This window comes from Montipora capricornis, chromosome 6 (genome assembly GCF_036669925.1).
Source record: "Montipora capricornis isolate CH-2021 chromosome 6, ASM3666992v2, whole genome shotgun sequence".
Taxonomy (NCBI): domain Eukaryota; kingdom Metazoa; phylum Cnidaria; class Anthozoa; order Scleractinia; family Acroporidae; genus Montipora; species Montipora capricornis.
Window position 1 is genome coordinate 70,039,521 of NC_090888.1, and position 12,500 is coordinate 70,052,020.

The 12,500-nt window shown below is 37.8% G+C and overlaps 1 protein-coding gene across 1 annotated transcript in view; it reads left to right on the forward strand.

Annotated features, from left to right (window-relative positions):
* The first annotated feature begins 238 nt into the window (after positions 1-238).
* LOC138053183 (olfactomedin-like protein 2B) overlaps positions 239-12,500 on the forward strand; it is a 23,690-nt gene continuing 11,428 nt past the window's right edge. The window contains exons 1-4 of the mRNA XM_068899844.1: positions 239-287; positions 380-459; positions 1,044-1,121; positions 4,317-4,389. Of these exons, the coding sequence (XP_068755945.1) occupies positions 412-459; positions 1,044-1,121; positions 4,317-4,389 (199 nt within the window). The 5' untranslated portion in view covers positions 239-287; positions 380-411. The remainder of the gene's footprint in view (positions 288-379; positions 460-1,043; positions 1,122-4,316; positions 4,390-12,500) is intronic.

Below are 12,500 nucleotides of genomic sequence, written 5' to 3' on the forward strand. Positions count from 1 at the left end.
TTTGATGATGGTGTGACAGTGAAAACCGGCAATAGCCAAACCCCTCCATAAGTGAGAAAAGAGAGGGTATAGATATCTTTATGACAATACATTGGGTATGTGACTCACCTCCTTTCGCACTGTCATTACAAATCCTGTTGATAGGTTATTACAAATCCGGTTAAGTATGTTATTACTAATCCGGTTAAGTATGTTATTACATATCCGGTTGATATCACAAATCCTGTTGTTTATTACAAATCAGGGTTATACAAGAGCTCAATAAACGTTTAAACGATCAGAGATCGGTAAGTGTACTTTTTTGAAAGCGAAGACAGTTTTTTTTCTAATTGATCTATACTTGATTTGTAAGCGTTTGCTAACTCATTTTTTATTTCAGATTCGCCGCTATCGAGTTATTCAACCACCGAAATGTTTGTTTATCGTCACCTCGTTGGCCTTTTTCTCGCTTTGGTGGTTGTAAGTATTTGTCTTTCCAGCTGTAAAATGGTTTTCCAACTGTTGTAATGGTATTCTTGTCTGTGGCACTTGCGTGGCCAGAATTTCGCAGTTACCTGATAGCGATCCCAAGATCGCGTGCATGAATGCATGAAAAGTAGCTAAATGCATTCATATTTTAAAATCCTAACAGTCAGAAGACTGTACAGGGTGTTAAAAAGAAGTCAGTCAACACCGGAAAAGAGAAGGGACAAAAAAGACACCCTGCCGTTGAGATTGATTACTGCTTTGGCCGTAACGCCAGAAGGAAAGCCTGAAAGTTAGTCTTCAAGGGGATTCAAACCTCTTATTCGTTGAATTTCTAAAAAGGGAGAGCACAAAAGCGATCATGGGTGCTTGATGATTGCTGCGGGGAATTAAATCTTTCATGAAATCCCATCTTCAGTACAACAACTGAAACCCGCGAAGTTGTTCTTTTCCCAAAATATGGCGACTTCATTGTATGGGCCGACGATAAGCTTCTCAATATTGAAATAACTGGCGGCTTTCATTTCCATTTTTTAAATGTTTTTTTTTAATTCAGATTTATTGCAATGTCTTTGCAGATTGATGCACTTGACAATTCCACAGTCAATTCGCGTCCCAAAAGATCCTTGCCCACTAAAGATCTCGTTCTGGAACTGGCAAGTCTCAATACATGTAGTCTAATTAAACGTTTTCTAGGAGGAGCAGGGATGGCGCAGTGAAGAGAGCACTCGCCTCCCACCAAATTCCCACGTCCTGCTCCCGTCTGACCTTGTCGCTCAGTCGGTAGAGCAGCGGTGATCTAGCCCGAAGGTCGTGGGTTCAATTCCCACCCTGGTCATCTTCTGGAGATTTTCTCTGTCCTTGCACGGGCCCATTTTCATTGGTAGGGCTATTGCTCACATGGTTATTAAAAAAAAAAAAGGAAATTAAAAAATTAAACGAGAAAATTTGAAAATTAAACGAGGCTTACCAGTAAGGTGAAGTTTGATTGCAATTCTATGATTCATTGGTCAGGAATGTAGGAGTCACGTGAGATAGCGCTCGCGAAACCAGAGCTTGCAGTCTTAAAGGAGAGATTGTGCCACACAAGGTTATTAACAAGTTTATTAATTTTGAAGACCCCTAATTACAAAAAAATATTGCGTAAGTACACAACTCGCATTTAGTAAAGGCTAATCGAGGAAAGCTGTACCATCATAACGTGAAGTCGGGTGGGTGAACTCTCACTTAGAATGAGTTTATAAGGTGAGGGCGTGACTCCTAGGTACGTTCCTGACCAATGACTCATAGAATTCCAATCAAACTTCACCTTACAGGTAAGCCTCGTTTAGTTTTCTCATTCTATTTCGTCATTGGTCTACGTCACTACAAAGTCACGTGAGACTTAAAAGCAGTGTGGCAATGAAACAATTGTAAGCCAAAATACGATAACATTTTATTGAGAAAAACTGTGGGATACAAATTGTTCCCCAAATTCTCATGACAACTTGGGGGTTTGTTGTAAAACTTCCGAAAAGTAAACTCTCTTGCCCATCCTGCACCCTCATTGACTTCATTATAGCGTAATGATGACGTGTTGTTAGCATACGCTCCTCATGTAGATGTAGAACGAGTACTGTGTGCTCCATGAAAAGATACATTTATATCTGATCTTCAAAGAAAAAACTTTTATCCATCTACTAACCGAGTCCTTGCGAAATTGTTTAAACGGTTGAACATTAAAATAGCGGTTCAAGCCATGACTGATCCTTAATATTATGCACACCTTCTGTTTTCTTAAGGTATTGTTTAAGGAGGCTCGAACCAGTTTCAACGCTTCCAAGTGACGCTCTTATTAGAAGGATCGGCACCACAACGTTGCATCATGTACTGGCAATATTGTGGTACCAAATGAAACACTAATCAATTTCTGAACAAGATACAGTCATTATTGCGACGTGCCACCATGGCAACGGGCAAGCCCTGTAAAAACACCCTTTATTTTGTCTTTAGTTGCTTATATCTCAAAAACGAACTCGGTGACTCCCAGTTTTTATTTCTGAAAAGTAATCAGAAGGGCATGATGAAACTTTCTGGAAAGTCTTAAAAAATTCTGTCTAAGGGATCCAGAACCACCTTAATTTTGTGATTTTTTTAAGGTAGCCCTGAATTCTCTAGACAGTATTTTTTAAACTTTGCCGAAAGTTTCATTGTTTTTGAGAAATGAGTAACTAAATCCAAAATATGAGTCCTCGAGACTCATTTCTTCGTTATCACCCAGGGATTTCAAGTTATGCATTGTAACACATAATCAATGTTCACATATTTCTTGATAATGAGGCTTTGACTCGAATAAACCTTTAAGAATCTTGTTACTAGAGGATGATGACCAAATGAGTGTCCTTCTGGTAGGAAAACCACAGTCGAGAGAGCAGTTCCTGTAGTGTTAATTGTACTTAATAAGAACATCCATCCTTGTACAGTGTATAAAGAAAATTATACCATCTGCTAAATTAAGTAACCTTCTCCCGGCTAATAAAGTGAAGAAAGAAAGACAAAAAGGAGGGGATTTATCATCGGACTTACCTAGACAAATAACGAGACTCCAAGCCCTTCTCTCTTTTCATTTCGTAAATCAAGTTGTTGTAAGGTTGACTAGTCAGTTTAATTGAAGTGAAAAGCAGTGAGAAGGTCAACTCCAGTCTCCTTATCTTTCAAAGGCCGAAAACTTTAGAATACGACTATAAAATGTCATTTACAATGGCGATGATGAATTCTCGGTTAGAAAATTTCCTTATCATGTTTAATATTTCATTATGGAGACACCAGAAAAATCTAAGAAACGCTGCTTTGTAACTTTATCGGTGCAGAGAGGCATCGCTCTGAGCTTATCAATCAAGTTCAATTGTGTGGAGCTAACTGCGCGAAGAGAAAACGCCGTGAAAGCGCGGTTATTTCGTGGCGATAATATGTAACTGCACGAGTATACGACCTTTTGAACCATTGTGTGTTGGTTTTCTACTTCTAAAATACTAATTAAAAGAAAAGAGTGGTCCATGAGCCTATTTCGCCGCTAACAGAAGTCCATGATCCAGAAGTGTCGATCTCTCTCATTTGTCCTTGGCCCATCAGTTTACGGTATTATCTAAATTTAGAATGCAGGTCTTGCCAAATATTGGCAAACCGGTTTGGACCTAATGACCGTAACTCTGCTTATAAGTCCGTAACAAAGTAGCCGCACGAGGAATTGCTCGTGCTAAATCGCAAAAATTTAGCAGTAGCCAAAAATAGACAATGTACCATATACTGGTGGGTTACGAACTTCTGACGGTGATGAATATCAAGCCCAGCTTTTAAACGATGTGTAATTGTTAAAGACGTTCAATCATTTACAAAAAGAAGAAGACTGAAGTTCAGTTTGAGAGACTCAATAAAGTAAAAATTGCATCAATCTGATATCCGTCGTCGGATCGTATAAAATATATAATGTATTTGATCCTCATTACCCAACCATGCCACATTCTACCCCTTGATTTAACAAGAGATTTTAACTTGCTTTAATGCCGGTAGAACGGTTTTTAGCTAGGCACCTTTATAATTGTTATCGTAAAAATCCAAACTGTTCAGCAGACAAAGTTGTCAGAAAAAAAAATCGGGCAAAAGAGGGCGTCATGTATTTTACGCTATTTTCCTGGATCTATGGCTATGATAAACCAATCAACTCAACACGTCTATGCTCATGTGAATCTATTTTTTAAGCCTTAGTTACAGGCCGCTGTGGCGTTTTTGTTTTAATCATCTTACCGTGAGGAATGACTAAATCGAGCCTAATGTTGTTGATGATTGATTTGTTCATTTGTTTACTTTGTTAGATGCATAGGATGATTATTGAGGAGAAGCAGGACTTGGCCAAAGCAGACAACAGTGTTAGCATTCTCCAGAGAGGTTTGTTTTGGCTTCTACTGGCACTTTTGAGAAGTTTTTTTTTTTTTGTTTCGTCAAGTTATTTGGTGAATTCCACATAACATGGTTTTTTGTTCCAAGAAACTACTTTCTTTTTTGAAATGTTTTTAGTCACTTTATATTGTTCTGAAACTAAATAGATCATTTGTTCATGATTGTCCTGCCTTTAATTTTATTCAGAGGAAAAAATGGCGTTGTAAATAGGCTTCTTGTTCTTGTTTTTGAAAAGCAAACTCGGTCGTGATACAACTGAAGTTACCATAATAACGACTGGATCGAGCAACCTATTGTTTTCACCCCGCGAAAACTGAAGCGCGCGGCGCTATTTTGCTGGGCCACTTTCGAGCTAAGGGTCCGGACGCACTGGACTGACAAAATTTGTTTGGCTCTTCCAAAAATCTCGACAAAATTTGTCTCTGCCAAATTTTCAATTTGTCAAACGTGGGCGCACTGAGGCACAGCAAAATATTTGTTAACCACAAGTGTCAATCACACGTAAATAAACACCATCGCTTGCGCTTTGTTCGCCGGAAAGGTTACATGAAATTTCAGGAGTCATGGGCTTATGGTGATCTTTAACCGCTTCCATCGAATATGTTCCCTCGGCATATTATTGCTTGCATTCTATTTTTTTCTTCCTCGAATTTGTTCAACTCCAGCAGAGGCAGTTGCTACTTCTATTATGCCAGTGAAGGCTTCACCTTGTTTGACTGCAACTGGTTCTAGAGTACCACAACAGATTTGTCCGTAGAAGGACGACTGAAATACTCCGACTAAAAATAGAGATCACTTTTTTCCTTCAAATCATGGTGTGTTAATTAATTAATTTTGAACTCTCACCCTGTGATCTCAAGGTAGTCCCAACAAGATGGCCGCCGAGAGTTTTTTCGTGCTCCATTTCAAACAATAGACCTTCGATCCAGTCGTTTTTTGAGATCAATGAATGATACAGGTTAATCAATAGATATCGTTAAAAAAGGAAGGTTGAAAAACTCGGCAAAAGGTGAGAGTTGTTTGTTGTTATGGTAAATCAAATCCGCCCTTTTGATTGGTCAGTTTCAAAACTAGAAATAAAACGCAAACAGCGGTTACCTACATTTTCTTGAAATGCATAACTTTTATAAACTTAACGTTTCGTATGTTACAACATACATCATCAGAAGTGATTATTATTAAGTTACAGATAAATTTAAATTCAAAAATACAACTGTACGGACTGGGAACTAACGAAATTGATTGACATAAAACGACAAGAATATCCTAATAATAGAGATAAAGTTTCTCACTGCCAACGTTTTCATTTAAGGCTGGCTTAGGATCACGGATCAACAGAGACTCTTTAATTTTGCAATGCATGTCTGATCGACCAGTTTCAAAATGATCCCACTTAATTCTATGGTTGGTTAAGAAAACATGATCAGCAATTGCAGATTCGTGACAATTTGTAGTTAGAGCTTTAAAATGTTCTGTTTTTCTGTCACGTAATCGGCGTTTCGTTTTCCCTATGTAGGAATCATTGCAATCCCAGCAGTTTGCTCTGTACACTACTTTTGACCTGAAGGAAGGAGCTAGTTTATCTTTGTAAGGGAAAAAAGACTTGATTCTTTGGGTGTTCTGAAAAACTGTTGTGACGTTGAAAATACCATAGAATTTGTTTATACAAGACCTCAGCTGTTTTGTGAGGTGTTTGCTGTGATGACCTAAGAAAGGTAGAACGATAAGAACTTCTGTTTTCTTAACTGTTTGTACAGGATCTTTTGGCTTATTTTGATGTTTCTCAATGACATCATTCATATGATATTTAACAGTTCCCATAGGGTAGCCATTAAGTAACAAAATCCTCTTGAGGTCATCTAGGGCAGACTGTAACAATCGGGGTGACTAACAAATTCTAATGCAGCGATAAGCCCAAGTGCGGACTAGGTTTATTTTGTATTTACGCGGAGTAAAAGAGTCCCACTTGGTGTAAAGACCAGTGAATGTCTTCTTTCGATAGATTGATGTTGAGAAGGAGCTGTCACGATTGCGTTTCATAAGGATATCAAGGAATGGAATTTCATCGTTTTGTTCAAACTCAATTGTGAATTTAATGTTGTTGTGTCTCCCATTTAGCTAACGTAAAAAACTCAAAGCATCATTTTTGTTCTTGAAAAGAGTAAAGGTATCATCCACGTACTGGAACCAAATAGTAGGCTGATTGGTGTTCTTCATCACCCATTTTTCTTCAAAATCACACATGAAAATGTTCGCCAAAACAGGACCAAGTGGAGAGCCCATTGCGACGCCAAATGTTTGTAACCGCTGTTTGTGTTTTATTCCTATTGAAACTAAAATGGCCCAAGTCAAAGGATTTTTATAAACTAGAAATACATAAAAACTCGATGTCGAGATCTTCAAAACTCTATATCATGGGCTTCATTTTAAGAAATCTCTCCTGAATATATTTTATAAAGAAAACTGGAAAGGACAATATAGTATATTGTTAGCTTTTTGTTCTGTTTTTTTTTTTTAAGGTTACTTCCCACCTTCAGAGGCGGAAAAAATCGTTTTTTTTTTAATTTGACAAAAGTTAGGTCAGTCATTTCATCTAGCGTTTACAAAAGGAAAATGTTAAAAATCTCAAAAAGCGGCCGAGTTATTTAGAAAAACGTATTTTCAAACAAAGTTAATAAACTATGAAGGTGTCATAATCTTGTCAACGGGCGAGACCTCTTGGGGAAATTTTCGCGGCAAAAGCTCACGCTCGTACAACCTCGTCCCCAGGGCCTTCTCCTCTGCGATTTTCAAAATGGCGGCTCGTCTGGAGAAGACCCTGGCCAACGCTGAACTCACGTGGTACAAAATCTCCAAAAATCTTGGAGATTCTTATCACGTGACATTTTGAGAACGACCAAAACAAAATGGCGCCGAAGCATCGCGTGGGAAGCAAAACACCGGTCAAAGAACGCTTTAAGTTTGTACACGAGGCAGTGGTGGCTTCGCAGTAAGATGAAATATTTTAACGGACGTTTTAATTCTGGAGCAGGACTTTTGCGCTTTAAAAGTACGTGTACAAAAATCCAAAAAAGTATCTCAATACAACGTTGTGAGCATTTGTAAGTTTATTACACTTTCGTACTCACTTTATTTAACTGTCATTGAAATCAGATTGAACATCAAAGAGAAAAACTCAGCTGCTCTTAAGTACAGAGTGAAAAACTCTTTGTGGCCTCATATTACTAAGCTTATTCAAGCAAGATGATCGAGTCACATACTCCAACTTGCTATGTGAACATGAAGTAATGAACTTTATATAAGCTTATTTTAATTAGTCTGACTGAAATTAAATTATCGATTGATTGAATGATTTCCTTAATTCAGAGGCATCGCTTTTTATTAAGTCTAATTAACAGAAGTTATTAAATTGAGTCTTAAGCTAATTATACACATGCAGTATACAGTTTTAAATGACTTAAAAATATACTCTGATGATCACGCGACCTAAAAACAGCACTACACACCCTTGTAATTGACCCTTTTTGGATCTACAGGTATGAAAATTTATATGATTATTAAGCTTTGGATTCAATTAAAAACTTAGGGGCAAAGAGAATCTAATTTTTACAAAAACTTACGTTGTATAGGTGATATTCTATAACCTATTTCTGGCTGATACTGTAATCTGAATGTATATAGGAAAATGTATAAATAATTAGAAACAATCTGGAAACCCATTTTCAATTCCTTGCTGAACCACATTTTCACTCAGTTCCTTAATCAAATGAAATTATTGCCTGATAACCCAAGGCTATATTGTTGTTAATTTTTAAGCTGGGCTAGTGGATGTTCTTCATGCCCATAAATTTTAAGTAACCTTTTTGGTGGTGGGGGGTAAATACTTATATTTTTTTCAAACTACTGAATTACTATAAGAAAACAAACAATTTTTTTCAATTGTTAATTTATTATTTATTGTTTAACCTGGGAAAAAAGTTCGACTGTTATGTAAGTATATCCTATTTGCAGCCCACAAACTACAACACTGATTTCCTTGCACTACGTTTTTGCATGAATTGTTAGGCTTTGATTTACCATTGTCTAACCTTGAACACCAATTAATTCCAGTAAACTATGTTTGCCAAAATGACCTGTCGCATTGTTCTCTTTATCAAATGACATCTACAGAATAATACTGAGAATGAGTTTATCGAAAGATGTGTTGTTGAATTTTAATTTTCACCAGACTAAGTGTAAAATGGAAGAAAATACTGTTTATATGCATATGAAATTACATAGTTATTCTACGTCTTAATTCTTAAGTGTATTGGTTGGAAGGGGGGGGGGGGGGGTGGGGCTCAATGACGCATTGTAAAACTAAAACCGGAGTAAGAACTCTGGTCAATCCCAATGAGCACAGACCATCAAATGAAGCAATCAAATAAACTTGTATATATGTAGGTGATGCAAAGTGCGAGGAAGGGATTAGTGACAACCTGCTGAGATTGGTACTGGTTAAAATGCTTCTGATTGGTTGAAAAGATGGCAGAAGGTTTTTTTAAACTGATCATGTAATAATGCATAATCATTTAAACACTCAAATAAATGCTCCTATGTTGCATTTGCTTAATTATACTACATTCTTTAATGTCTGATGTGGAGGCGTGGTGGCCTCATGGTCAATATGCTTGACTCCGGATCAAGGGTTTGAGCCTTGACCAGAGACATTGTGTTATGTTCTTGGGCTAGACAATTTCCTCTCACAGAGACTCTCTCCACAGCCAGTTCAACAGCCACCCTCCCCACAGTACTGTTGCTCCAGTTGTAGTAATTGTACTGCTGCTGAAAGGGAAGATGGGCTTTTAAAGAGTATTCAGGGAGTGCCTCCAACCAACAAAGTAAGAACAGTTTCCACCCTACAAAGACTTAAAATAAAGGAGATCCTTAAACAATACCGGTTACACCTTAGAGGAAGCCACAGGAGATTTGGCAGTATTGACTCTACTATGGGGTTTACCCTAAAACTTATAGATGCCATAGTGTTGGAATGTGACTGCTTGACCTCAGCTCAGCACATCTTTTCCACCTTCCCCATATGAGAGAAGAAGCATGCTGAAGTCATTATGCAAGTAATAAATGATGTGTGCGAGGAATACTAAACAATTTTTCATGTCCTCAACTGGTTGTACATTAGATTATTGTTCACATGACAGTGTAACACACTTACAAACACTACATTTTGTAACAACCAGTTCAAGTTGCTTTATCATTGAACTTGAATTGCTTGCCATAAAAAATAGTGTTTGCAAGTGCATTCAGTGGCAGATTCAGAGCTTGAGCTAAAGGGGGGTGGGGGTGGTTTTGTGTTTGTTTTGCCTGCCCAGCCGGCTTTTCTTCCATCTGCGTTCTTTTCTATTTTTACCCAAAATAGGGGGTGGGGCAGGCTTCCTGGACCTCTTACTGGTATTGCATTCCATTGATCACGGAACAATAGTTCTGTAAAACAGACATATAATTGTTTAATGTTCCTCTAACACACATTTGGAGGCGCCATGCACCTCTCGTAAGGTTTAACAGGATTGGCCAAGAAAACAATAAAATAAACAACAGAGACAATGGCCTATTCCTGAAAACAATAGAGGTGGATGAGTCCGGGAGCAAATAAAATTAGAGGTTCCGAAGAGGTGGGTGACTACTGCACATTTGTACACTGTGTGGGTGAGGAATTTGCAATTTGCAACTTGTTGTTGCATGTTGCTGGTCGATAATAATCACTGCTGTGACCAAAGAAACAATCTAATTTGGAAACAGTAATGGTAGGAAAACCTTTCTAACTACTACCCCAGACCCCATCCAGTTATCTGTAAAAAGCTTTGAAGAATATAAAAGGTTTCAAATAAGTAGTATAAAGTTCACCAACACAAGTAGACAAAAACAGTGCAAATTCTTTCAACATGCCTTTATTATGCCAACACTGATTGAAGACAAGGTTGGGAATGCTTGATTAATACAAACGTTTTCAATGTGATACATTATATATGATACATTATATAGTTTTCACTGCCTAGATCAAAGAATACTACTTTGGAATAAGTAATTTTTATATATCTTCTCTTAGTAACTAATACTCTGTTGAAATGTTTTCACCTATAAACCTTACTTTTGAGGTTGCCTTGGCTTGTGGAATACACTAAAAGATATACAGCAGCTTTCATAAATGTTGTATTGACCGCTTTCAGTGCTAAGATGCTTCATCAAGATGGCAATTTATCTACAGTAAACAATTGTTCTCTTGTGCACTACTTAAACAAGAATTGAAATAAGGCCCCCACTTATAGAAAAACTAACACAGTAAGGAATGTAAGTGTTTAGACACAATAAAACAGGAGCCATTTTCCCTGGCCAGGTACTGAGAAAAAAGCATCATAGTTCAGTGTTTTAGCCAGAAAATTATACTTGAGGGCCAAAGTGGCCCCTTAAGACTTGTTTCAGGGGCAAATTTCTTAGGAAAGGGGCCAATAGATAATAGTTGGACCAATAAAATTAGTCGCCAGAGGTCTGGCATGAAGGACCTGGGTCAAGAACAATACAAAGGCATACAAGACAAAGTCAATGACCAAGGGTTTGTAATGCATTATAGGGAGACACAGCAAAGCAAAAGGATGGATTGACTTCTTTTCTTATGTTAAGTGTTTTAAAGAAACAAAGATCTTTCAATATGGCTTACTAGAAGAACATAAGGTATCCTCAACGTAGCGAAAGGAAGTCGCGATTATGGCAACTAAACTAGAATTTTTAGTTGCCAAGAAACAAATGTTAGTCGCATTGTACATTGTTAGTTCATTGGCGACCATATCGGTCACAATTTTGAGCCTTGGGATGGTTATATTAGAATACTATCCCTGGGTTAAGCCTGCATGCAGCCTTGTAAAAGTAAAAGGCTAAATTGGCCCTTTCTCCATTTCTCTGGGGGCCTTCTCTAAATGCAATCCAGGATTCCCACAATGGTGCGGTCTGGCGGAAACACTGAGTTCAATACAGTAAACGTATTTTACATTTGAATCTCAAACATAGCACTGGCAGTAAGTTTGATACTAATAACATTTCTGCAAGAAGTCATGTGCATTGTATCAAATAATATGTATTTAATACCTATAGGCTGGCTCTAAAATTACTTTAACACCATCCAGACAGCAAATACAATCTTTTGACAACATAAATACCATATGCTAAAATCTAAGAATATTCACAAGAATATTTTCAACGTAAACTCGGCAGAAAATAAAAATATTCAATTCAGCCTCGGCCACCAAAACAATATAATTATTAGAAAAAATAGTGCATTTGAAAAAATTTGAAATAAGCCTAAACCTAATACAGGCAGAAGGCCTACATTTAAGGAATACGTGTCCAAGAAAATAGAAGCGATTTTCCGTATATTAGAGCAGTGCTCTGTAACGAGCAAAAGTTCCTTTTTAGATTTGAAATTCGAACATAAAGAACGCTTCAAACTCTTCTTTGTTTCCGTACGCGGAAAAACTAATTGCACATGAATACAGAACAACAAAAGGCGCTCATAAGACCACATGTAATGAGCTGCAGCTCGCTAGCTGTCTACAGAGATGCCAACCTATGGAGATCTAAAATCTGGAGATTTTTTCTATCTGGTCTCCCCACCCCTCCCCCCTCGATCAACCTACCCACTCCCCCTCCCCTCCTTCCACCCCCCCTCCCCCCCCCTAAACGCACCCACCCATCCCCCAGCAGCTCCTTCAGAATACAAGAATATTCTGCCACCATTGTGAATTTGCGGGAAAACAGGGTACTTATGTCAAGAATTTTTATTGGTGAATCGGAGATCCAATCAAACAATCGGTTATATGGCTATGATAGCTAAAGTCATTCTGTTTAGTTCTATTAACGTGTGTTTGAAACTCAGAGATGAAGAAATGCATTAAGAAACAATGAAACGAGTTTGAAAAAATCGATCTTTTTTAAACTTGGGGATGCAATTTGAGTCTAGAATGGAGAAACATCTGTGAAAGGTTCAGAGTCGTTTTTATCCGGGAGATTTAATGACCCGTACGGGAGACCGGGAGATTCGTTCCGTATCCGGG